Here is a 27,286-nt window from a genome sequence, read left to right on the forward strand (position 1 = left end):
TAAAATGATTACTATTTGGGTCTGGAAATCCAAAGGCAACCAACTCAAACTTATGAGAGAATTAGATAAAGGTAGCTGGTTCAACATACCCAGCTTCACCTGTTATATCTATTGATAGCCTTCACCTATTACAAATAACGTAAACTAGTTGGAAGATCATAATGCAGAAAAGATACCATTATAATAACTTGAGAAGTAAATAAATTTAAGATCTCTTAATTGATTGAACAGTGTTTTAAATAATGGATACCGTGAATAAAGCATGCAAAAATCTTTCTCTTGTGACTTTTATATTTTAATGGAGAAGAGACAGATAAAAAACTGATACGTAAAATTTGTAATACGCTATGTGGCGATGAGGGTTTTGGAGAAAAGCAGCAGAGAAGATGGCTGGAGCAAGGCTGGGGTGGTTGACAATTTCAGATAGGTTGGCTGGGAAAGGTCTCACTTCAGTGACTTGAACAAACACCCAAATGGGATGTAGTGAACTGTGTGGGTATATGTGGAAGAGTCTCCAAGGTAGGGGGAGAAGCAAGTGCAAATGGGCTTAGGTGAGAGAACAGCCGGCACTGTTGTGGAGCAGCAAGCGTGGTCCAGAATCACACAGGCTTTTTAGACCACTATAAAAACTTTGATTTGTATTCATTGATATGGGAAGCCATTGGAAGATTTTGACAGTTGTGATATGATCTGGCTTACATTTAAAGGGATTTGTCTGCTTTTGTTTGGGGTTTTCTAGGAGAATAAGGGTGGATGCAAAGAGACCAATTTGGAGATGTTGCAGTAATCCAGGTGAGAGATGATGGTGGCTTAGATCAAGGTGGATCAATAGAAGTGGGAAGGTATATTTTGAAAGGGCATCCATCAGGATTTACTGACAGGTTGGTTGTGTAGTGTGAGAGAATGAGAGGAGTAAGGAGTTTTTGATCTTAGAGATTAGAAGAATGGGCTACCAATCAACTAAATTGAGGAAGGCCATGAATCAAACAGGTTGGGATTGGGCCTAAAGATCAAGTTCATGTTTTTGGTATATTAAGTTTGCGATTCCTGTTAGATAACCTAAGTACAGTCATCAGATAGGTAGTTGCTATAAAGCCTGAAGTTTGGGCAGTGGCCTGGGCTAGAGATAGAAATTTGAGAACCTGAGCTTATAAACATATAAAGCCATATGAGAATAGATGTCAAAGGAGTAGAAGAAGGTAAAGAGAAGAGGTTCAAGGCGTACCCTGAGGTGCTCACATTTACAAGAGGAACCAGCATAGGACTTTGAGAGGGAGCCACCTGTGATGGAGGAGGAAAGTCTTGAGATTATGTTAGAGGTCAGGTAAGAAAAGTATTTCAAAGAGGAAGGAGGGATTATTTGTGTTAGGTATTGCTGAAAGATCAAGAAAGGTGAGAACAGGAAATTGAACACCAGATTAAGCATGGTGGAGGTCACCGGTGATCTTAACAGTAATTAAGGGTTGGTGGCATGGTGGAGATGGAAGCCAGTGTGGATTCATAAGAGAATGTGAGGAGAATTGGAAACAAGGAGTTAAAACAATGCTTATGAGGAGTTTTGCTTAAAGGAGAGCAGAGAAATGGGGTGGTAGCTATAGGGCAAAGTGGGGTGAAGAGGTTGTTTTGTTTTTAAGATGGAAGAAATAACTGTATGTCAGTGTGAATGATTCATTAGAGATCCAGTTGATGGTGCACACAGAAGGGAGAATTGCTGGAGCCACATCCTTGAGTGGTGAGGGGTTGGGAACTAGTGCTTAAGAGGAAAAAAGTACCAGGAGGATAGCAGTGTTTGTAGCACAGGTGCTGAACGTGGATAGATGTGGTGTGGGAACTTGACTTCTTTTATATATGAAGAATCATTACAGATGCTGTGAAGAAATAAAAAAGACTTTAACAAATAGACCAGTGTTCTTAGATAAAAGATTAAACATCTTAAAGTTCTATAAAGGTGATGTAGATCTTATTAAAAATGTGAGTAGAAATAGTGTAAAAATTCTGAAAGGAGTAATTGGGGGTAGGCACTAGCCCTACTGGTTATTAAAAATCTGCAGTAACTGAAGTAGGGTGTTACTGTCACATGACAAGATTATACCCCATAGATAGGGAACTTGATATATCTTAAAGGTGGAATTCAAGTAAGACAATCTGGTTGCCATCCACGAAAACAATTGGGATTAATCTTATACTTTATATCAAACTAAATCTCTGATGATTGGATATTTAAATTTAAGAAATAAAGCCATAAAAATTCCAGAACAGGCCATGAGAAGGCTTGTTTTTTTTTTTTTTTTTAAAATCTCAGTGTGGGGAAGTCCTTTCTCACTATGGCACACACACACCCCTTCCCCCCACATACAAAAGTTAATAATTTGACATTTAAAAAATTCTGCATGCCAAAATTGAACTTTTTTTTTTTTTTTTTTTTTTTTTTAGGAATTTTTATTTACAAGCACTCTACCCACCAAGCAAAAACTCACTCTTTCCCCCGACCTCTTGGTAACCTCCAATCTACCTTTTGTATTTGACAAATGACAAACTGGGGACAAATGCGTATTATATCATAGTGGATGTGCAAATAAATTCACAGAGGCAAATATAAAAAAATTCATACATGTGAATATACAAAAACTAATAACCCAGTGGAAAAATGAGCAAAGGGTAGGAACAGATAGTTGTCCCCCCAAATTAAATACAAATAGCATACATACATAAAGATGTTTAACCTCATTCCACATAAGAGAGTAGAAAATTAATGCATACAGAATGTGTCTTATAACCTGTCCTATTGGGAAAAAAAATCTGAGTACCCACTGTACTGTCAAGCATGTGTGGAAACATACTTTGCCCATGAGAATGCCAACATTGGTACATACATATTGCTTAAGTGGTTCCCTTTTCTCCTATATGGGTACAGGGCTAGCAAAGGACTGTTAACCTAAAGGTTCATCAGTTGGGCACTGGCTCTATACTTCCTGCTATATATGTGCAATACTCTGGAAAAGAGAACAAGCAAGCCATTTGGGCAATCGTGCCTTCTTATGAGGGAACTGTGGGTGGCTTGGAGACAAGAATATATATTACTTTTGGAGATTTTTCACAGTTCTTAACTTAACCTTCCTTCTTTATAGCTCATGTCTTCCTTTTACACCTCCTTGCTTACTTGTATCCTTCTGGTTTTATTTGTTTGTATTTCTGTATTTTAACTACAACTTCAACACTTTAGATTTTGGTAAATGGGGTACACATTGCTGAAAATGTAAGCTGTTACTCTCTTTGGGCCAATTTGCTGAAATGTATGCAATTTTTTCCCTTCATAGGATATAGGTACAGAGTATATTTCATTCTTATTGTTGGTTGGAGGAAATAAAACCAGAGATGATCAAAGCTGTAGTACAGTTAATATTGAGTTATCTCCTTTTCTTTCTCTATCCCTCCTTCCCTCTGTTTCTCTTCCTCTACCTTGTTTACCTCTCTCCTCCCTTCTTCCTTGTTCTCTTTTTTTCTCCGTCCTCTTCTTCCTCTCTTTTTCTCTCCCCTTTTATGTGTATAGGATGCACTTGCAGCCTTGGAAACTCCGGGGGGTTCCAGCCAACAGAAAAGGAAGTTGAGTACACCACTCTCAGAAGTCATTGTCAGAAACTTGAAACTTGCTTTGGCAAATAGCTCTCGAAATGCTGTGGCTCTTTCTGCCAGCCCTCGACTGAAGGATGCCCAATCAGAGAAGGTAGAATTAGGATTCTTATTGAAAGGACATTTTAGATAATAAAACATTTCAAATAATAATGGTTGATCTATTTCTTTTATTTTTCCATGCATAGGAAGAAGCTCCAAAGCCACTTCACAAGGTAGTAGTATGTGTTAGTAAAAAACTCAGTAAGAAGCAGAGTGAACTAAATGGGATTGCAGCCTTTCTAGGAGCAGATTACAGGTAGTTGGCACATTTTTCTACTTGGTGATGATCTGGCCTAAGTTAATAGGGAAATCTAAAGCTGTAATGAACATCTACAAGAAACCAAATGTATTTTACCTTTTAGTGTGTCATATTCTCTTGAGTACCTGGTTTGTACTACACACTGTTCTAAAAACTTGGGATCCATGAATGAACAGTAAATCCTATCTTCTAGGAGTCTAGTAAATATGTATGTATAGTGTAGTAAATATATCTGGATCTGAGGTTAAGCATATTTTTGCCATGGTGATTTTCAGATTAAAGCCCTTCTATGAGTACTACTAAGTAATTCTAGCAACACTCCTGAATAAAGATGGTCTTTTTGGGGGGGGGTTTAATTTTTATAATTTTTACTACTTTGGAGGTACAGATTAACAGTTATGCCTTCAAACTGGCTGTCTAAGATGGAGACAGCTTGTATGTAGCACAGATGCAATCAGTATCAGTGACTGAGAGACGTCTGCCTCTTCTAGCCAATTCTGAGTTTATGAACTCTTCCACTGTCTGCAGTACCAGCTTTTTGATCACTTGTGTTCAGCCATTCATAGATAGCATAATGATTGGTTTCACAAGTGATGAATAGCTGGAGGAATATGCTTAGCTTCATCCGCACCTTTGGTAAGTCCTATTTCAGTTAGCTTTCTGTTTGATAAATTAGTATTAGCATATAAAAACAAAATGTTTCTTTAATAATTATAGTAACTATTAGGAAATGCATCTGTGGTGGAATAGTGTGGCTTTATCATCTATTATAACTTATTTATATTGCCTTTTTTATCTTACTACACACTGTTATTACCTATTATTATATAGGTACCCATTAAATTTACATTACCTATTATTATTGAGCACCTAGTATGAGCCACACATTATCTCATTTCTTCTCAAAGGTATATAATTTGTTAAAGTTGAATGCTTTCTTGGATATCTGTTTATATGTGAACTTGATGTAAGACTTAAAAGGGAACATACAGGACTTGCTTTTTTATAAGATTTTAATGCCAGTCCTCTCAGTATAAGAAGAATAATTTATTGCTGAAATCTCTAAAAGGTCATAAAATAAGATTGCTTTGAGCTTTAACTGTTTGAACTTATTAATTTGAAGTTTGTGATAAATCTACCTTCTTGAAATGGATTTCTCAGACTGAATAATGGATGAGAGAGAACGCTTTAATATGCAGAGGTTACAGCATTTATATGTTGATAAGGCAGTCGCTTCTCAAGTGAATATGTCCCAAATTGTGTACTTTTCTTCCTTAAGCTAGGACCAGAGATCTAATTCTGTCTCCTGCCTTCAGATAGTTAAACATCTATACCAGAATGTCTGAACATATCAGATGCAGCATCCCCTTTTTATTACAGCTATTTTTGTATCATTCTGTGTACTAAAATGTAATTCATAAATTTTGTAACCTACCTACTTTTATAATTAAAAAAATAAACAGTGCTCTGTTATGTATGAGAGAAATAGAAGATGCATAATAATAATATATATTTAGCATGTAAATGACTGAGCCTGATGACACTAAAAGACAACTCAGTATTCATATGTTTGCCAATAGATCTAAAATCACCTCAAATGCAACAGCTGCAAGGCTGAGACAGATACAGAGATTCATATACCATGGGCAGCATTTTCAGTGGTAATGTGATTTTGCCAAGAGTTGTTTTACAGTTTTGCAAAATTTCAAAGTAAACCAAGAACAGCCTTCCATCAATTTGCATTACAGTAGTTATATTTTTGGAATATCAGTGTATATTATGACTGCAAAAAATAACTTGTGTTTATACGTAAAACAGGTTCAAGACTCGTCTAATTATAAACTTTTGAATTTCTCTCAAGACATTGAATTTCATGTGCGATATGGGATAATTATTTATTATGTATGACCCCCAGAATTTCTAGTATCCCTGGACTGTGCCATTAAATGCTGTCCACCTTTCGTAGAAACATTGTAACACCCAAAATTACCCCACTGGTTTCCAAAATGTCCCCAAAGATAAAGTAACACATTTGCTGCAGACACTGATCTAGACCAAGAATTGGCAAACTATGGCAGGCCAGCCATCTGTTTTTGTAAATTTTGTTTTGTTTTGTTAAGTTTTACTGGAACACAGCCGTGCCTATTCATTTACATGTCATCTGTGGCTACTTAAGAGTAACAAGACAAGAATTGAGTAGTTGCAACACAGACTGTTTGGCTCATAAAGTTTAAATTATTTACCATCTGGCCCTTTAAGCTTGCCAGCCTGGACCATCTACAACCAAAGATAGTCTGTTCTTAAAGAACCTATGATGACTAAGGTTCATGGTTTCCAGATAACTGCAGTGGAGTTGAATAGCAAACCAAGATGATCTAGGCAAAACATTCCTCTTTCTTCTGAACTATCTTGATAATTAATTTAAATGTATTGTTTTATTTCAACAGTAGAAATAGAACTGGTTGCTAGAAAACAATTTTTAAAAAGTGTTTTTTAATGTTATTTTTTAAGGATACTGGGGAGTAGGTAGCACCTGGAAATAGAGATGTTTATAATATAATTTAGGAGAAAATATTACTTCTTAATTGCTTAACTTGGTATTCTAAAGGTTCAGAGATATTTCTTATTTAAGAAATAGAAGGCAAATTAAGTGTCCATAAAGTGAGACCTTTATTTATTGATCCTTTGAAGGAAGATATTTTTACATTTTTTAGGTTATGTTCTTAGGTCAGGAAAATATTGAATGGGAAGATTCAGGAGATCATAGCATAATATAATAGTTAAGGTGGGTTTTGAAGTCATACCTGGTTCTACCACTTACTTGCTGAATATCTGTGGACAGTTTACCCAGGCCCCTCAGTTTTCTTATCTGTAAAATGGATATAATAATGCCAGCATTGCAGGCTTTTTATGAGGAATGAATATGGTAATGATATAAAGTACCCAGTCTAGTGTGTGGCATAGAGCAGACAGTGAATAGTGACTGCCAAAAACTGGAGGACAGATTGGATGCTTTGCCATTTTATTAATTTGAAAATATCTTTATTGTTACTGTTAAGTGATAAATATTCATTAAAAAGTTGAAACAATTCAGGAAAGTATAAAGAAGAAAGTAACATTTTAAAGAAAATCTTTTCAAACATCTCTCTGCATTTACATACCTAGAGATAGTTGTATAAAATGTTACAAAAAATGTGGACCCTGTCATTTTATTTTTCTTGCTTATTATTAATGTAGTTCTGAAAATTTGGAGAAGGTCAGAATGCTCTATATATAATGAATAATGTTCACCTTAACTAATGTGGGTATTTCTTAGTTATTTGGGTTTTTTGTATTTGGCTGTTTCAGGTGGAGTATTGATGAAACAGTGACCCATTTCATCTATCAGGGGCGACCAAATGACACTAATCGAGAATATAAATCTGTAAAAGAAAGAGGAATACACATTGTTTCAGAGCACTGGCTTTTAGAAGTAAGTAATGCTTTTTTTTCTTCTCTCTGATAAATGAAAATTTATACAAATGTTACTTCAGAGCACAGACCAGTTTCAGAGTATGTAAACAAGTTTGATAATCTTGGTTTACCATGCAAAGTTCATTTCTTTACCTTTAAAAACTAAAGGTCTTTATTCCTTAAATACTTAACAAGTCTTTAGTGGGTACCCCTCTTTCTGTTTCTCTGATTACTTTCACTGATTAAAAATGATATGAATGAAAATTTTATATAATGCAAGAATTCATTTAGCCTCACAGTACAGTTTAGAATTTTGTTTTCTCCCTCCCACTTTCCTCCTTCCTTACTTTCTTCCCTCCCTCCCTCCCTCCGTCCCTCCCTCTCCATACCCCCTGCCCTGGGAGTATTCCCTGGTATATGATTGGTACCTTGGCAGATGTAAAGAAATAGAATTAAACTTTATACTTTAGTGGATATGACATTTTAAAAGTGACAACCTTTTAATTCTTTATGATGGAATTTTACAGTGTAAACTACTTTTCAAAACTTCAGTTTTGTGAGCTTTTGCCAGCTTAGAGCATAATGCATTAGTTGTCCTTATCCTATTTAACATCTTCCTTTTAATCACTAAGATTTTTTTAGTCCTATTTCAAAGCATATCATTGTGTTACAGTGTGCCCAAGAGTACAAACATCTTCCTGAGTCTCTTTATCCACATACTTATAATCCCAAAATGAGTCTGGATATCAGCGCAGTGCAAGATGGCAAACTCAGTAATAGTCGACTACTGTCAACTGATTCGACAACAAAGGATGATGAGGTAGATAACATGGAAATATGGTTAACCCCTCCTTAAGCTGAATGTATAATCATACATTCATTGCTATGAAATTTGTATGCAATGACTTGGACTGAGAAACTGTTATTCTTCTCCTTCAATAGCCTGATTATCTACCTTTAGAAGAAAATGACATAGACAATATGACCACCAATGATAAAGAGTCAGCAACATCAAATGGAAATGGAAAGAATGACTCTAAAGGAGGTGAAATATTTTAAAATGCAAAAAATTCTTTTTTACAAGTTTTTATCTTTCATAGAGTGCCTACTTTACATCAGATAGAAAAAGTTATTTTCTATGTTACTAAATAGAAACATATATTTGAGGAATGCTTCAAGGATCCTTATCAGTCACTAAGTAATAATTTACTAAATAATTTACAAAGCTTTTCCCATTCACTGAAAAATAGTTAAGTGATTTGAGTGTAAAACCTGTGATGTTTATGGAACTAGGTAACTAAAGAGTTAATCTGACAGCCCTATTCTATTAGAGGTAGTTGGAATTGCAGATCTTTCAAAATGTTCTTTTATTCAATTCTTTTTAAAAAGTTGCTTTAAGTATGTATTTTAATGTATTCCCATGGTTTTAAAGGTGCAGAAGGAGGTATGAAAAGTTTTTCCCACCTTTTCCCCCAATCTCCCAATCTTATTAGTTTCTTATGTTTCCTTCCAGAGCTATTTTTATGCATAAACAATTATAAATATATGTTTTCTTCTTTGCCCACTTAAAAAAATACATAAATGGTGAACTATTGTGTACCTTTATTTTAATCTTTTTGCTTAATAGCTCAACTTAGGTATTGTTTCATATCAGTAAATAAGGAGGTGATTGTTCTTTCATCTGTATAGTATTCATTGTATGGATGGCCCCAATTTGTTTAGCCAATCCCTGTTGTTGGGCATTTAGGTTGTTTTTAATTTTTTGCTACTATAAATAGTACTTTAGTGAATAACCTTATATATGGGTATCCTGTTTTTAATGGATTAATATTTTCTGGTTTCCTTGCTCCTCGTACCTTATGAGAGCTTTCTCTATGATTTATGTTATACCTATTTAGTTAGTCCCACTCTCTTCATTCCAAAAATATTTATTTAGTACCTACTCCCATTTTTAGTCTATAAGGAAATCAAATCTAAATATGTGGTAGTCTCTGTTTTCAAGGACAATAGGGAGGGCAGTAGTACCATGGAGAGTTCTTTGACTCTAGAAAAGGGATAATTACTATGGCCGTTAGCAACGTGTCTTCGAAGAGTTTCCTTGTCATTTCATATATATAATCCCTTCTTGGTAAGGTCGGTCTTTATGTTCTGTAGTATTCATATTTAGTACTTAACCAAAGGCTGTAGTAAGTGTCAATAAATGTCTCCTTAACAAATTTGTGTCCAGCCAGATCTAGACAAAATAGTTAATGTGAACAAAATATGATAAAAAGAGAAACATCACTTTAATTAGTGTATTTGTGTTTGTTTCAAGCTCTGACACAGACTTTGGAGATGAGAGAGAACTTCCAAAAGCAGCTGCAGGAGATAATGTCTGCAACATCATTAGTGAAACCCCAAGGGCAGAAGACTTCTCTTTCAAGAAGTGGTTGTAACAGTGCTTCTTCAACCCCTGACAGCACTCGCTCTGCCCGCAGTGGACGAAGTAGAGTCCTAGAGGCACTAAGGTACGCATCTGTCACTGATGGCAGAAAGGAGGAAATGAATGACTTGAGATAAATGTAGCTCCTTATTTTAGTACCTACTCACGTGAGTTAGTCCTATTTTTGCTTTTCATTTGTTTAAATAATTTAAACAGTAAAGAAGAAGTTTCAGAAGATCAAGGCCAGTGAAAGGGTTATATTCCTGCCCCCTTCTTTAGTCTGTATGATATACATTATATTCAGATATTATCTGTTGGTTTTGGCCCTCTGTTGACTAGCTTTTCCTACCTCCCTACCTCCCTCCAAGCAGTTCTAGAATTCTTACTTGGGGGTAAGAAGCAGACTCAGAGATCTGTCCCATATCAAGCAACTGTTTTGGACTCAGGAATGATTACTATTTTTTATTACCTCCCCCGAGAAAGAAATGATTTTAACATCCAGTTTGCCTCATTTGAAATGGATTCAGTGGGAAGTCCTTTCTGTTCTTTACTATTAGTATTAAATAGTATTAAAAAGTAAAATATATATATATATGAAATTTTTTAAACATTTTTTTGTAAGCATTTTGTTTTCTCTATAAATTTATAGGAAAGGTGATTACAGATCTTAGTGTGATGTGACTTAAGTTCAGTGACATAAGGTCATCTTTTTCCTGATAGAAGAAAAATCTCTAATTGTATGATGAACATTATGGGACTTATATCTTGACTTGATTCATCAAACTACGCTTTTATCTTATGCTAATAGTATACTTCATGAAGATAGTTCCTTCTCTGGGTACTGAGGAAAACTGACTTTTTGTTAATTATGCTTTGGATCATGTTTATGTATTTACAGTCAAAGCAAATCCTTGGTATTCTGTTTACTCTCAAGTGGAATCATTAGATTGCACCATAAAATGCATTTCACTATAATTCTGGATAAGTCTGGTCTACCTTAAACTCTGGGAAGTTTGATTATTAAAGGCCAAAAGGACCTTCATACAAGGCAGCCTGAAGTAAACTTCCTTTGTAATTATGGTTCCCAAAATTGCACATGATAAAAAAGCAACTACCGTTAAGCAAGTAACTAGTTTTTTAAACATGACCATATTTCTCTAAACCTATATAATGAAGGGAAATCTATTTTTCAAATGCAACAACCATTTTAGAATTTTGTAAAATTTTCATGATTGAACTTTTTCCCCTTTGAAGTTTTAAATATATAGTCATTCATTCAAAATACATTTTTAATATTCTACCTTAGACAGTTTTCTGGAGAAATATTTTAAAAAGAAGATATTTCCTAATGTTCATTTATTCCATAAATATTTTCAAGTGCTACTATGTGTAGATAGATGGCAGGCATACAAAGGTGAAGCATAAATTTTGCAGTCTAAATTCTGGATGTTGTGAGTTTAGAGTTTGTCATAACTATCTGGTTATTTAAAAATTCTCACTTTTATTCCTTAGGCAGTCTCGTCAGACAGTACCTGATGTCAACACAGAACCCTCCCAAAATGAACAGATCATTTGGGATGACCCTACAGCCAGGGAGGAAAGAGCAAGGCTTGCCAGCAATTTGCAGTGGCCCAGTTGTCCCACACAATACTCTGAACTTCAGGTTGACATTAAAAAATTGGAGGATTCCCCTTTCCAGGAACCTTTACATGACACAGAAATTGCTGATCAGGGTAACGAGAAAGAAATCTGTTTACTTGTGTGTATTGAGTACATGATGATCTCTTAAAAACAAACAGATAAGCACATTGTGGTTCTCTGAATTATGCATACAAATGAAAAATATTTTATATATTTCTGATTTTGGTTTAAATTTAAGACTTAGAAAACTAGTTTGTAAATGTGGTATTTATAAGTAAGTTAAAAAGTATATTTTGAACATTAAATTTGGAAATTTAGGACTAGGCAATTTTTCCCAACATATTTTTCACCGTTGCTCTTCCTTTCGTTTTAGACCTTTTTTCATTTGTGTAGCTAATGTCTGGTGTTTCTCCCAATCATCTTACTTTTATTTAAGTTTTTAAATTCTACCCAGCACATACTTACATCTGTTCTTAGAATCTGTGAGTTCCTTTCTGAATTCTCCTTATTTTTTCCTTCTGTGAGCTTTACCTTGTAGACAAAATGCTTTTTGTCTCTCATTTTTAGTTGTCTTTTTTCTCCCTTTCTCTTTTTCACATCACATGATTGTTTTCCTATATTAGATATATAAATTTTTTTCCCCTCTGCTTCTGATTTTCTAAAAATGTAGTGTTGCTTTAATTGTACAGATTTGGGCTTCACTGATGAAAGCTTGATATTTAAAGAAGGGGATGGGAGAAACCAATAGATAACACCATGTGCTCTTTTAAAGTAAATAATTGCATTTATTTATAAGGTATAGAAATAGTGTACTTCTTTTGCATGTACTGTTTACATCCCAGATTTTAATTTCATCTCGGCTAAGACAGATGAAAATATTTCCCAGAATTTGTTCTTAGTCATGCTTGGATAATATCACACTGCAGCATTTTTTTTGCCCTCAGCTCTCTGTGATCCTGGAAACACATGTGTGAGTGAAGCCCCAAAACATCCGATCACAGAAGAACTGGAAGTTCCAATAAAAGACAGCCATCTGATCCCTACACCCCAAGCCCCCAGTATTGCCTTCCCCTTAGCCAACCCACCTGTGGCTCCACACCCTAGAGAAAAGGTTTGTTCTTAGTATTGTGATAAGGCTTTTGAATATTGCTGTTATGCTGCATTAGAAATTTGTTGAAATCTGTTATCAAGGATTCATCAAATGTTGTGAACTATCCTTTTCTTTTCATTATTCCTTGTATTATCATTCTATATTTGCTCATTCAGAAGACTGAGTAAAATACCATGTTAAAAGAACCATATACCTGCCAGCTTTTTTTTGTTAATTTTCTCTAAAATAAAACTCTTCCGTTTCAGATTATAATGACAGAGGATACTCATGAAGACTTAAAAAAGCAGTACATATTTCAGTTGTCATCCCTGAATCCTCAAGAACGTATTGATTATTGTCATCTGATTGAAAAACTAGGTACCAGTATTTTACTTAAATCAAAAAAAGTCCTATATAGTAACTTTATTTGGAAGTCAAATGTAGTTGATATCATTTGTAAGATGTAGAAATTAAGGTAAAGGTGGGTAATTTATCTAAGGCTATACATCAAATCAGCATTAGAGCTGCGCTTTTTTGAAGTCACTGGGTCATGGGCCTAAAGATTTAAATTGAAACCAGTAATTATGGTTTAAGAATCTTCTGTGCTCCTTGGAGCATTTGGTGAAATCTTGGACAAAATCAATGAAATGATAGTCTTATAAATAATATCACAGTTTGATGAACTTTAAGGCATAGTAACATCTCATCCACAGAGGAGGATTCTGTCAATCTACAGTGCTAGATTCTGGAGAATCTGAAATAGTGATCCCAGATCCCTGGCACTGAAGTCATGCTATTTGCTCTTCACTGTTTACCTGGATCCTTTTTATGTAACAGTGTTCTTACTCCACTTGTTAGGCCTTCCATCTGGCATCATACTAGAAGGGTAACTGGATAGTCTATTGTAGCACTGTCCAATAAAATAATAGCAAAGCCACATAAATAATTTTAAATTGTCTAGGTAGCCACATTTTAAAAAGTAAAAAGAAACAAATGAAATTAATTTTATATATTTTCTGTTTAACCCAGTGTATTCAAAATATCATTCAATGTGTGTAATCAATACAAAAAAATTAGTGAACTGTTTTACTGTTTTTGTTTTTCATACCAATTCTTTGAAATCTGGTTTTTATTTTACACTTACAGCACAACTCAGTTTGTACTTCCCACATTTCAGGTGCTCGATAGCCACGTGACTAGTGGCTACTGTGTTGAACAGAGCAGCTCTATAGAGTAAATTATAATTAAGAGAAGTCAATCTGACATCTTGACATCAAGAGAGAAAACAGTAAAAAATAGTGGTTGTAATAGTGACCCTGAGTCATCAAGAAAAAGGTTAAATATTATTTAGCAGTATCTTTTTAAGGATATGGAGAACAATGATATATATTTTTTAAAGATTTCTGTGAAATACAGTTGTATCGTGAGAAGCTGTGTTTCTTCTTGGAAAACTTGACTCAGGTAGAATACTTTGTTTCTCAGTAACCCAATAAATTAGATGGGATTATACATCAGAAATGTTAAGCTTTACCCAAGAATCTGTTTCCAGTAGTGTTCCATCTCTGAAAACTGTGCTGAAGAGTGGTTTAATAATTAGAGAATTGATCTAGAAGAGGACAGGGACCAGAGGTCAGTGAGTATAGGTGGTGGTGGAATTGAGAATCTGTGATTCTAGAGGGTCTCTGATACTAGAATGTAAAGAAATATTATGATAGACATTGTGTCCAACCCTTCATTTTATAAATGAAGCAACCATGGCCTACAGATATGCAAAAACAAATATGTCTATTGTGTTGAGTCACAGAATAACTGTTACATAGAATTGGATATTGTTATTTTATTAATATGGAATTTTATCTTATTATTCTTTGTCATTCTTTGATCCTGGGGAAGTTGCTCTACCTGTTTCCACATATGTAAAATGGTAATAGTAGTAATGTACCTTCATAGGGTTATGAGGATTAAATGAGTTAATAGCCTGGAGTGCTTACAACAGTCCCTGGCTTAGTAAGTGTTGTTGCTGTCATATCATCATCATCATCATCATCATCATTAGTCATCTGTAAATCATGAGTAAAGTTTGAATATTTTGTTATAGTCTTAAAAAATCCTCTACCTAACCACTAGTCAATTTAATTTCTAAATCAGTAGTTATGCTTTATATCAGCTTATATTTATTTACACCTTTCTTCCTCAGGCAGACCTCATACTTACATATCCTGAGAAGAGGTTTCAGTTATTGCTTTTTCAAACCCCTGTTGCTTCATCCTCTCAGTTACCTAGGGTGTGTTTTTTCTTCCAAGCTTCTGTGTTGGTATATTGACCTTATTTCCACACATACAAAATTTTCTTCATGTGTCCTTTGTTGACTTCCATCTTGCTGATTACTTATATTTGGTGCCTGAAAATTACTAAGGTAGTTAAGAGAGACTTATGAGACATAACCAACTGCAGTGTGTGGCCCTTGTTTGTATCATAATTCTTTTTATATCTTGATTAGAATAAACCAACTACAAACAGGAAAATTTGAGATGAACAGGGAAATTTGAACAAGGATTTAATATTGAGAAAGCAAAGAATTTTTGTTAATTATATTAGATCTGATAACATCATTATGGCTATATGAGAAAACTTCCATATATTTTATTGCTTTATGCTGAAATACATAGGATAAAGTACATGATGTCTGGAATTTGCTTTAAAATAGTTCAGGAAAAATGGGGTGAAGTATGGCAAAATAATTTTACAGTCTAGGTAGCCAGTGTATAGGAGTTCATTTTACTATTTTATCTACTTTTATATTGGAAATTTTCATAATAAACGCTATAATTTTATTAAAAATATATATGTAAAGTAAAATAATTGTCAAAGTTTTACTTACTTTAGTGCATTGTTTATACAGAAATTTCTGTGCATATTTGAAATTACATAAAGAATCAGCAAAGTATAACCAGTTTTTCTCTACTTCAGGTGGATTAGTGATAGAGAAGCAGTGCTTTGATCCCAGCTGTACACACATTGTTGTGGGACATCCACTTCGAAATGAGAAGTATCTAGCCTCCGTGGCAGCTGGGAAGTGGGTGCTTCATCGCTCCTACCTGGAAGCATGCAGGACTGCTGGGCACTTTGTGCCGGTGTGTATTCGCATTAATGCAAAGGGTCGTTTTAAAGTAAATGCCTTAATACCATATATACTGTTCATGTAATTGAATTAAGCAAAATGACTAATTAGATTATACCAGTTATTATAAGGTCTTCTTTAATAATTAAAGTAAAACAATCTGGAGATCACAGAACCAGATTCCTAGTGATACGAGTTTTCTTCACTTTAAATTGCTTAATTTGAATTTGGCCATTGTTTTGTTTTTAATTGAAATAACATTGACTTAATGTCAGAAAATTTCAAGGTTGTCTCATAGTAAGCTTTTATTTGGTTCCTAACTGACTGTCATAGTAGAATCCATCATTTAGTTTTTGATGTTATTAGATTGTGGGCTCCCTGAAGACAGAAATCTGTATGTAGCACAGAGGCTCCCCATGTTGTAGGAATTCAAAAGTTTATTGGACTAATTCTCCAGGAAGAAGATTATGAATGGGGAAGTAGCTCCATACTTGATGTTTTGACTGGAATCAATGTACAACAACGAAGACTAGCACTTGCTGCGATGAGATGGAGGAAAAAAATCCAGCAAAGACAAGAAACGGGCACTGCTGAGGTATTAACATGTGATTATGTAAATAGCATGAGATTCAAAACCATGACTATTCCAGATTTTGAAATTTTTTTTAAGAGAATGAATATGCTTGACCAAATAAGAATAATTTTCCTTGTTTTTAATCCCTTGATTGATAGTTTTGGCATTCTATATAAGCTTAATGTCAAGAAGTTGTTCTAATTGTGATTGTCAGTAAGATATATATAATACTGATGACTTTTTAAAAAACAGTTCTTATGTGTAAAATGGGTTGTAACCCATAACTGTTTTTTCCAAAGAATCTTTTCAGTATCTAGTTTCAGGGATTCTTAACCTGGAGTCCCCAGGCTCCTTCAAAGGAGTTTATGGATCATATTCATGAAGTCTGTAAACCTTGGATGGGTGGGGGGAATACATGTTTACCTTTGCTAATCTCTAACTGAAATATAGCACTTCCTTCAATTACAAGTCTAGGCAACAAAACACAACATTATTAGCATTATGACCCGTAACTTTGTACCAACAGAAATCCGATATTTTTGTGTCACATTATAGCTACAGTTATGTTAAGACTACTTAATACATTATCACTGTATAAAAATTATAGAAGTTATTAGACCCACCACTAGATCTTGTGATTGAACGCATTAATATGGAAATTCATCTATTATTTCATCACAAATTTGTTTTTACTGTTTTGATAGCTTTCAGTAAAATGGTTCCTTTGTAACTCCTTATATTTTATTTTGCACATTAAAAAATATTATTCATTTACTATTCACCAGACTGCCAAAGGACACCATGAACACAAAAAAGTTACAACCTCAAGTTAAATAATCTTTCATGTTATATTCTCAGTACTCTGCTATCTCCAAATCTTTGTAGCCTTGATTTCCTTTCTTTTAGAGGAATTCTACTGACTTCTGTTAACTGTTATTCCCTACTAAAATGTTTTATATTTCCAATTTACAAACATTTTAATGAGAAATGTAATGGCAGATTCATTTATTCCAAGAAGTTTTAACTTAGGATACTAACCTCAATTAATTGTAAGAAAAAAAACTACTTGAAAAGACTAACCATAAGTCAAGCTGTTTTGTTTTAATGTCACCTAATCATCAAATTGTTTTCATTCATTCCTCAAATATTTCTTGGTGGCCTACTGTGTACCAGACTCTATGGCTATATATTTCAGAGTATTCTGGCTAGAGATAATTACTTAGCATGGCAAAATAAAGATTATTCATTACCAGAAAACTAAATCTGTATATAAAATAATGCATTGTTTTATCACTTATTTTCCAAATGATTTCACCATTGATTGTTTTTTTATTTGTAGGGGGCATTTAACGGGTGGAAGGTTATTTTACACGTTGATCAGTCCCGAGAAGCAGGGTTCAAACGCCTTCTTCAATCAGGAGGAGCAAAGGTTTGTACTGATCAATTGCTGAATTTTTTTTACATAAATTATTTTCTAATTAAGGCTAATGCAATCAGCTCTTGATTTTCTGTACTTTGTGAGATGGTAATCCATAGTATATATGGATTACTTTGCAACATTGATTGTGATGCTTCTTGTTTTTTCATTAGGTGCTACCTGGTCATTCTATACCATTATTTAAAGAAGCCACACATCTCTTTTCTGACTTTAATAAACTGAAACCAGATGACTCAGGAGTTAATATAGCAGAAGCTGCTGCCCAAAATGTGTACTGCTTGAAGACAGAATATATTGCTGATTATCTTATGCAGGTTTGTGAGATTATATCTTTACCTCCTCTTATTAAGTGATAAGCTTATGTATTTAGAGAAGTAAACTGCACATCAAAACCCTTAGCATGTATTAATAGAATGTTAGTCTCTTGTATTTTCCTCTACTCAACCCCCTTCTGATTTCATTGTATTTTTTAAAAACAATGAACACATATGGTGAGGTTTAGCTTGCAAGTTAAATATGAGAAGACTGTACAAATCTAGGTATCTCTAAAAGCCTTGAAAATTCCCATTAAAATGCTAGAATATAAAGAAAGTAGAAATTGATTCCAGAAGTCCAAGGAGAAAGGTCTTTCTTTAACTTTCCTGACCTTTTGCATTGGTAAACAATAAATACCTGTTAGAAGCTGTGGTAAATTAAACATTTGCTATAAGAAAGGTTAACTACACTCATGTTCATAATCAGCTTATGTCATACAATTTGAATAGGCAATGAAAAATATCCCTGTTCTCTGATACAAGAGTGCCTGACATTGCCATCAGGAATCAACAGGACATGAAACATGATCAGAAATGTCTTACTCCGAAGGATTTCAAATACAATGGTATTGAAATAAGGGGAAGCCAAATCTCAGCCTGCTGCTTGTATTTGGGGGGACTGAAGATTAATAGAAAAAGAACATCGAGAACATAAAACCTGAAGCCTTTGTCATAAAGCAGTGGGGTGTACTAATTAGGAATTAGTAACCAAGTACTGATTCTTCTTGAGCACTTAAATAACTTGTAAGAAAGCTCTATGTGGACATATGTGACATTAAGAAATTTTTCCCAGTGAGGAAAATGACTGGCATTGGGAGGGTATAGAGAACTCTACTTTATTCCATCCCCTCCAGGAATTCCTAATCATTGCTTGTATATAGCTTCCCACCTAGACAAGAAACAATATTTATTAATCACTTGTGCTGTGCTGGGCTGAGTGATGTACATGCATTCTCCTTTAATTTTTACATCAACCCTCAAAAAATATTAGTGGTTAAACCAATTGGCTTTGCAGAATTAACATTGCAGAAATGAACTTGAATCAGTGATGTAGAAGACATATGAGAAACCCAAATATAGTAGAAAAGAATGAAGAGCTGCAAAGACAAAAGAAGTGGAAGAACACCTGAGTGTTAGTTCCATGTATCACAATATCTAATGTTTATTGAGCCCCCATTTGCCAAGTACTGTACGTGGATTACTTTATTTAATCTTACAGTGACACTTTGAAGTATTATACCATATTCCATTTTTACAGATGAGGAAATTTGGGCCTGGAGAAGTTAAACACTTTGTCCAAGGTCACTTACCTAAGGCATAGACATTTTATTCCAGATCCTGTGCTTTTTAACCATAATATGTTTCTCTTTTCACCATTCTTATGATACCTGGCAAATTGTCTGCACATATAAATGTTTGTTAAATGAAAAAAGAGTGATCCAATCTAACAATCTCATTTTTTAGAGAATAAATGAGAATGGCTGAAAAGAGGAAATCAATAATCAGATATAAGATCGAAGAAAGCTTTTCTGATCTAGCTGATCAGAATTTACATTCAGATTAAAAGGACTTACTGCATTCCAATCAGATTCAGTGAAAAAGAGACCCCACACCTAAATACAATAATCAAACCTTTAAATTACAAGAATAAAGAAAGAAAATGTCCTTAGAATTTTCCATATAAATAGTCTTTCATTTGATGCTTTATGCCTTTTATTTCTTTTTCTTGTCTTATGAAGAATCTAGGATCTCAGATATGCTGAATAGAAATGGTAAGATTGGATATCCTTATTTTATTCCCTTACAAGGAAGGCATTCAGTATTTCACCATTAAACATGATGATAGCTATCTATGGGTTTTATGTAGATTCCCTTTACTAGTTTGGGCTTTTTTTAAAAATCATGGTTGGGGTTGACTTGTCATGGTTTTTCTGCAGCTGTTCAAGTGATTATATGGGTTTTTTACTTCATTCTGTTAATATGGTGAATTGCATTAATTTCCAAATGTGAGGTTTAACATGGAATTTATGGGATCAGTCCCACTTTGGTGATGACATATTAATCTTTTTGTTTATTGCTAAGTCTGATTAATCATGTTTTGCATCTATTTTTTTGGGAGATGTTGATAGGTTTCATTTTTTTGTAATGTTTTTGTCACATTTGGCCGTTAGGTTAGAAACAAGTTGGTAAAGTCTCCTTCCTCGGTTTTCTGAAAGAGTTTGTATAGGTTGGTTGTTATTTCTTCCTTGAATGTTTGATAGGATTCTCCAATACTGTGTGGACCTGTGGTTTTCTTTCTTTGTAAGGTGTTTTTTGGTAATGGATTTTTTTTCTTTACTAGTTATGGGACTTTCATATTTTGTTTCATCTTGTGACAATTTTGACGTGTTGTATTTTTCAAATAACCTGTTCATTTTGTCTAAGTTGCCAAATTTGTTAGCATAACGTTCCCTTGTTATCCTTTTAATGTAGTGATAAATACACAAGTTGTAACTTGTTTTCTTTTTTTTGATCGATCTAGCTAAGGAATTATCAATTTGTTGGTCTTTTTAAAACACCAACTTTGGGCTCTGTTAATTTTTTATTGTTTGCCTAGTTTTTATTTCATTGCTTTCTTTTTTCCTTGGCTTTGGATTTACTTGGCTTTTTTGTTTCTTGAAGTTTTTAAGTCATTGATTTTAGTTCATCTTTTCTAATATAATCATTGAAAGCTGTAAATTTCCCTGTAAGCACTGCTTTAGCTGTACACCACAAATTTTATATAGTATTTTCATTCCCAGTCAGTTCAAAATATTTTCTAATGTCCTGTGTGATTTCTTTTGTTGATTCAAAGTTATTTTAAGTGAGTTATTTAGGAGTCTGTTTAATTCCCAAATATATGAGGTTTTTCTTAGTTTCTGAATTAATTCCATTATAGTCAGAGAACACACTCTGTATGATTTGAATTATTTTAATATTATTGAGACTTGTTTTATTACCTAGCATTTAATCTTTTGTTATGAATATACTATGTGTACTTGAAAAGAATATGAATTCTGCAAGCAATTATTGGGTATAGAGTTCCATACCTCTCCATTAGGTCAATATGATTAATAATGATGATCAGAACTTCTGTGTCTTTTTTTCTTTTTTGTGTATTTTGGTCAGTTGCTGAGAGAGGGGTGTTAAAATCTCCAGCTGTGATTATGGAATTTGTTTTTCCCTTTAATTCTTTCACCATGTACTCCATGTATTTTGAAACACAGTTATTAGTTGCATACCCATTTATGATTTTTCTGTTTTTGATGTAGTGACCCTTTAATTATTATGCAGTGTATTTCTGGTATTATCTGTCTTGAAGTCAACTTTATATGATGTCAATATAGGCACCCCGTCCTTCTTATGTTTACGCTATGCCATGGTATCTTTTTTTTTCATCCTTTTACTTTCGTATTTAAAGTGGATTTCATGTACCCAGAATATAGCTGGGTCTTGCTTTTTTATTCTTTGGAGTGTTAATCTGTCATGTAATTAATTGATATGATTTGATGTAGGTCTGCCATTTTGCCAGTTGTTTTCAGTTGGTCCTCTCTATTCTGTTACTCTGTTCTTCCTTCTTGCCTTTTGGGGATTAATTGAATATTTTTTAGAATTCCATTTTATCCATTGGCTTTTTAGTCATACCTTTGTGTGTGTGTGTGTGTGTGTGTGTGTGTGTGTGTGTGTTTGCTCCAGGGATTATTTCCTTAACTATTAGTAGTTAATTAAAGCTAACATTGTGTCATTTCACATAAAATGTAGAAACCTTGCAATTGTAAAGGTCCATTTGCTTTCCCCATGCTTTATACCAGGGATCAGCAAACTATAGTCTTCAGGCGAAGTTCGGCCTACCACCTATTTTGTAAATAAGGTTTGTTGAAATACAGCCACTCATTATTCATTTATGTATTGTCTGTGGCTGTTTTTGTACCACAACAACAGAGTTGAGTCTGTTTGTCCCACAAAGCCTAAAATATTCATCCTTTAAGAAAAAGTTTGCCAACTCCTGCTTTATGCTGTAGTTGTCATATTTTATATCTACATGTTATAGCCCCACAATTCAGTGTTAAGGTTTTTGCTTTTAACATCCTATCTATTCTAAGGAAACGAACAGGGGGAAAAAAAGCCCTTTATGTTTACTATCATTTATACCATTTTGAGTGTTCTTTATTTCTTCCTGAAGATCCAAATTTCTTTCTGGTATCATTTTCCTGCAGCCTGAAGAACTTCCTGTAGCCTGTAATGTAGTTCAGCTGGGAACTAACTTTAGTTTTATTTTTAAATGTCTTATTTCACCTTCATTTTTGAAAGATTGTTTTTTGTGGATAAAGAATTCTGGATTGACAGTTTTTTTTGTTTTGTTTTTTTCCTCTTAGTACTTTACTGTCTACTGCCTCCATTGTTTCTGAGGAGAAGTATTTTCAATTGTTCCCCTGTGTGTAAGGTATCATTTTTCATGGCTACTTTTAGGATTTTCACTTCATCTATGGTTTTCAGCAGATTGGTTATGATATTTCCAGGTGTGATGTTGTTTTTATTAATCCTGCTTGGTCTTTGCAGAGTTTCTTGAATCTATAAACCTATGTCCTTCTCCAAGTTTGGGAAATTTGGGGCCATTAATTCTTCAAATTTTTTTTTGCTTCCTTCTCTCCTTTCAGTCTGGGAATCCAGTTACTCATGTTAGACCTTTTGATATTATCCCACAGGTCTCTAAAGTCTCATTCACTTTTTTTGCAATCTTTTTCTGTGTTTTCTGTATTCTAATTGGCTAATCTCTTTATCTGTTTTCAAGTTTGACTTAACCTCTGTCAACTTCATTCTGCTGTTAAGCCTTCTAGTAAGATTTTAAAAGGAGATACTATTTGTTTCAGCTTTAAAATTTCCCTTTTGTTCTTTTTTATAATTTCTATTTTTCTGCTGAGATTTCCTCTTTTCAGACACTTCAAGCATATTTTCTTTTACATTATTGAGCAGTTATAATACCTTCTTTAAAAAATCTTTTTCTGCTATTTCCAACATCTGGATCATCAGTGGGCTGATTCTGTTAACTTTTCTTTTTAATTACATTTTAAGATAATTGTAGATGCACTTGCAGTTGTAAAAAATATCACATTCCTGTTTATCATTTTTCCATTTTCCCCCAGTAACATCTTCACCAATCTTATTCAGATTTCTCCCATTTTTACTTGTACTTGGGTGTGTGCATATGTATTTAGTTCTGTGCAGTTTTATCACGTGTAGGTTTGTGTACCCACAACCATAATCAGGATATTGAACAGTGCCAGCACCACAAGGCTCTCTTGTTGCCCTTTCATAACCACATCCACCTCTCCCTTGTCTCCCCTCTCTCTTCTCCCTCCATCCCTAACCCCTGGCAACCTGTTATTTCAAGAATGTGCAATAAATGGATTCAATACAATGTGTAACCTTTTGCAACTGGCTTTTTTTTTTTTTTTTCACTCAGCATAAAATAATCACTTTGAGATTCATCCCAGTTGTTGTACGTATCAATAGTTTGTTCCTTTTTATTGCTGAGTGGTATTCCATGGTTCAGTTGTTACAGTTTAACCGTGAACTTGTTGAAGGATATCTGGCTTGTTTCCAGGTTTGGGCTATTATGAATAGAACTGCTGTGAACATTTGTTCACAGGTTTTTGTATGAATGTAAGTAAGTTTTCATTTCTCTGGGATAAATATCCAAGAGTGTAATTGTCAGGTTGCAGGATAATTACATGTTTAGTTTTACAAGAATTCACCAGACTGTTCTCCAGAATGGCTATACCAATTTTGCTTTCCCCTTAGCAGTTTTGAGCGATCTAGTTGTTCTGTATCCTTGTCAGCATTTGGTGCTTTCACTATTTCTTTTAGCTATTCTAGTAGGTGTGTAGTGATATCCACTGTGGTTTTATCATTTGTGTTTTCCTAATGGCTAACAATGTTGGACACCTTTTCATGTGCTAATTTGTCATGTTTATATTTTCATTGAAATGTGTTCATCTTTATTCTCATTTTCTACTTGAAGTTTTTGCTGTTGAGCTTTGAGAGTTCTTTATATATTCTAGATACTATTCCTTTGTTGGGTATTTGGTTTGAAAATACTTTCTCCCAGTCTGACGCTTATCTCTGCATCTTAACATGGTCTTTTGCAAAGTGAAAATTTTAAATTTTGATTAAGTCCAATTTATCAATTTTTTCTATTACACATTGTGTTTTTAGTGTCAAGTCTAAGAACTCTCTGCCTGGCTTTAGATCCTAAAGGTTCCTAATTATTTTTTCCTAAAGGTTTTATCCTTTTATGTTTTGTGTTTATGATCCATTTTGAGTCAAGCTTTATATATAAAGCATGAACTTATGAAAGGCTTTTGTTTGGTTTTTTGCTTGTTTGTTTTTGACATAAGAATGTTCCATTGCTCCAGCACCATTTATTGAACGGTCTGTCCTTCCTTTGTTGAAATACATTTGTATCATTGTCAAAAATTGTGGTTATTTGTGTGGATCTGTTTCTGGGTTCTCTATTCTGTCCCATTGATCTGTGTGTCTCCCCTCACCAATACCACTCTGTCTTGGTTACTTCAGCTATATGTAGTAAGCACTAATAGCAGATAGAGATTCCTTCCACTTTATTCCTCTTTTTCAAAATTGTTTATCTTTCCATATAAATTTTTATGTATACTTTTCTGCCTACAAAAAACCTTGCTGGGATCTTTGCATTAAACCTACAGATCAGTTTGGGTGAATTCACATCTTACATGGCAGTTGTTTATTAGGTCTTTGATTTCTTTCATGTGCATTTTGTAATTTTCAGCAAATAGCTCATATATGATGTTTTATACCTAAGTATTCCATTTTATTTGGAGCGATTCTGATCTTGTCTTGAGAATGGGCAATGTTCTGCTTTCTTCATAGGTGAAGTAATTTTGGATTATATCATGAACATAATGAATTATCAGTTGTAGAAACTAGACTCTCTTTATGTTCCTTCAAATAGTACTGTTTTAATTTTTTAGCTGGCAGTTTACTTGGCTGACATTTTGCAGGGAGTAGCAGCTCCAATCTCAGTTCAGTTTGTTTAGTCTTAGCTTAAAATATAAGCACAGTTTATACACTGAGTTTCATTCAGGCTCTCCACTGTTTCTGGGATCTCCCACCTCAATTTCCAGTCTGGTTCCCCCAGACTCTGTCCCTCAGATTTTTCACATCTTCAAGTCCCTTCAAGGCTGCAGTTTTTCTGTTACAGTTTTAGCCAATCTGCATGACATAAATTGGAGCCTATCCTTAGACTAAAGGCAATAAGAAATAGAAAAAGGGTAAATTTAGCCCACACCATTCCATTCTTCCAATGTCACCTCCCCTCTGATTCTCATATTCTCCAGTGTCTTACAGTAGTTGCTTTTAATATATTTTGGTTAGAATTTATGGTGGTTATCTGAAAGGGCTGGATAGAAAGATGCTTACCTGGTATTTTGTGGTGGTTCATATTCAGGTTGTCTACTCTCCTACATTGCCAGACAAAGTTTTATTATCATGATAGTAAGAGAGAAAAAATCTTTTTATTTTATGTTGGAGTATGATTATAAAGGGGAAGAATGCAAGGATTTTAGAGTTGGGTCAAGAAGAATATAAATTTTGGCTTTGCCAAAACCTGCTAGTAATATGATGCTGGTCAGGTTATTTTATCTATAAAATGAGGATAAGAAACACCTGGTCTCATCTGTTTATTGTAAAACGTAAATAAAAATTAAATGTAAAACTAAGCATAATGCCTCCCACTTAAATGATAGCTATTAACCATTTTGTGGGATGGTGGTTTATTCCACATTTTAGATAAAACCACTATTAAAATCTGCTTTGTCCCACTCTGCCTGAGCTATACACTCATTTTTCTGATAAAAGTGAGATCACAGAGTCTATTTTAAACATGACAAGTACTTAATAACAAACATTGAAATATAGAAGTTTTCTTTGGAAGAACTTAGGAATGAATATACATTTTCCTCTTTAAATTCTTCTGGTGAAGAAAAGCAGATTAAAAGAATCCATTACCTGATTACTTAACAGTGTGAAAAATGTGAAATGTGAAAAAACAAGCATTGGTTTTTGTTCCCTTCATAGGAATCTCCTCCTCTAGTAGAAAATTACTGTCTACCAGAAGCTGTTTCATTTCTTCAGAATAATAAGGAAACTGTGCCTGGATTATCACAAAAGAGAAAAGCTCCTATAGAGAAAAATAAAATCAAACGACCTCGAGTACACTAATTGTATCTACACTTTAGTTGTCAAACATTAAGTGTTTTTAAAATTAAAAGCCTGAATGTTGCTGTGGTGGACTTCTGTAGTGACTTAAAGACAAGTACCTGGAGAATTCTGCTTCAGACTATGATGACTCGGCGTGAAGAAAGTTTTTAATTAACACCTGAATTTTTAATCACTGAATTAAATTATTAACTTCCTGAATAAAAAGTTACCTGAAATAACAAAAACAAAATATAACTCAGCTAGCTTGTCATTAAACCACATTGAGGTGTGTTATTTAATTATTTTTCTTTTTAATATCTAAGGCTGTAAGAAAGTTTTAGCAAAGTGGTGGATTTGCTTCCAAATGTATGCTTTAATTCATACAACAGGGTTTATCATTTGGAATTTACTCAGAATATTTTTCCTGATTTTTATCTTCTCAACATTTTACCTCTTTTTAACAGGAGCCCGAGCACAAGGTTTAATGAGGTGGCTGAGGCTTTAAACATAAATGTGTATGTGTGTATATAGATATAGATGTGTGTATATATGTGTGTGTGTGTGTGTGTGTGTGTGTGTGTGTGTGTGTGTGTGTGTGTGTGTATGTATTGTTTGTACAAACTCCATGATGTTTGCCAAGTTTGGGTGCCAAAACTTGGAAAATGTGACAATAAAGAATAAAAGTAATGACTCAGTTAGTACTAAGTTATGTCCAGATGGATACGGTTTCTTTTTTTTTAAACACTGAAGCATTCTTTCTCCTGTTGAAGCAATAAAAGATTTGTAAAACTTAGTTTAAAAAGCTTTTCTGATGTTGTTTATTTAGAATATTGTTCCATAAGGTTGAAACAGACCTTTTATTAGAACCGTTAAATCACATTAGCCTTTATTGTGCTAAACTCTAAACACCAACTACTGTATGTATGACCACAATCCTCTAAATATAAAGTTGCCTCATTCTGTTTTAAGGGACAAACCAGAATCAGGACTGATTGTAAGTGTGCAGTTCCTAGTAAATGTGAAAGGGTAGAAAAGTCCTTAACATGGGC

General features: G+C 34.0%; 1 protein-coding gene across 6 annotated transcripts in view; it reads left to right on the forward strand.

The window, feature by feature from the left end:
* TOPBP1 (DNA topoisomerase II binding protein 1) overlaps nucleotides 1-27,030 on the forward strand; it is a 54,311-nt gene extending 27,281 nt beyond the window's left edge. For all 6 annotated transcript variants that reach the window (XM_037844675.1, XM_037844665.1, XM_037844679.1 and 3 more), the window contains 14 exons: nucleotides 3,551-3,724; nucleotides 3,819-3,928; nucleotides 7,280-7,403; nucleotides 8,058-8,204; nucleotides 8,327-8,429; nucleotides 9,699-9,891; nucleotides 11,319-11,539; nucleotides 12,392-12,558; nucleotides 12,804-12,915; nucleotides 15,508-15,671; nucleotides 16,116-16,253; nucleotides 17,572-17,661; nucleotides 17,823-17,984; nucleotides 26,115-27,030. In XM_037844675.1, the coding sequence (XP_037700603.1) occupies nucleotides 3,551-3,724; nucleotides 3,819-3,928; nucleotides 7,280-7,403; nucleotides 8,058-8,204; nucleotides 8,327-8,429; nucleotides 9,699-9,891; nucleotides 11,319-11,539; nucleotides 12,392-12,558; nucleotides 12,804-12,915; nucleotides 15,508-15,671; nucleotides 16,116-16,253; nucleotides 17,572-17,661; nucleotides 17,823-17,984; nucleotides 26,115-26,258 (2,049 nt within the window). In that variant the 3' untranslated portion in view covers nucleotides 26,259-27,030. The remainder of the gene's footprint in view (nucleotides 1-3,550; nucleotides 3,725-3,818; nucleotides 3,929-7,279; nucleotides 7,404-8,057; nucleotides 8,205-8,326; nucleotides 8,430-9,698; nucleotides 9,892-11,318; nucleotides 11,540-12,391; nucleotides 12,559-12,803; nucleotides 12,916-15,507; nucleotides 15,672-16,115; nucleotides 16,254-17,571; nucleotides 17,662-17,822; nucleotides 17,985-26,114) is intronic.
* Nucleotides 27,031-27,286: the final 256 nt, after the last annotated feature.

This window comes from Choloepus didactylus, chromosome 1 (genome assembly GCF_015220235.1).
Source record: "Choloepus didactylus isolate mChoDid1 chromosome 1, mChoDid1.pri, whole genome shotgun sequence".
NCBI lineage: Eukaryota > Metazoa > Chordata > Mammalia > Pilosa > Megalonychidae > Choloepus > Choloepus didactylus.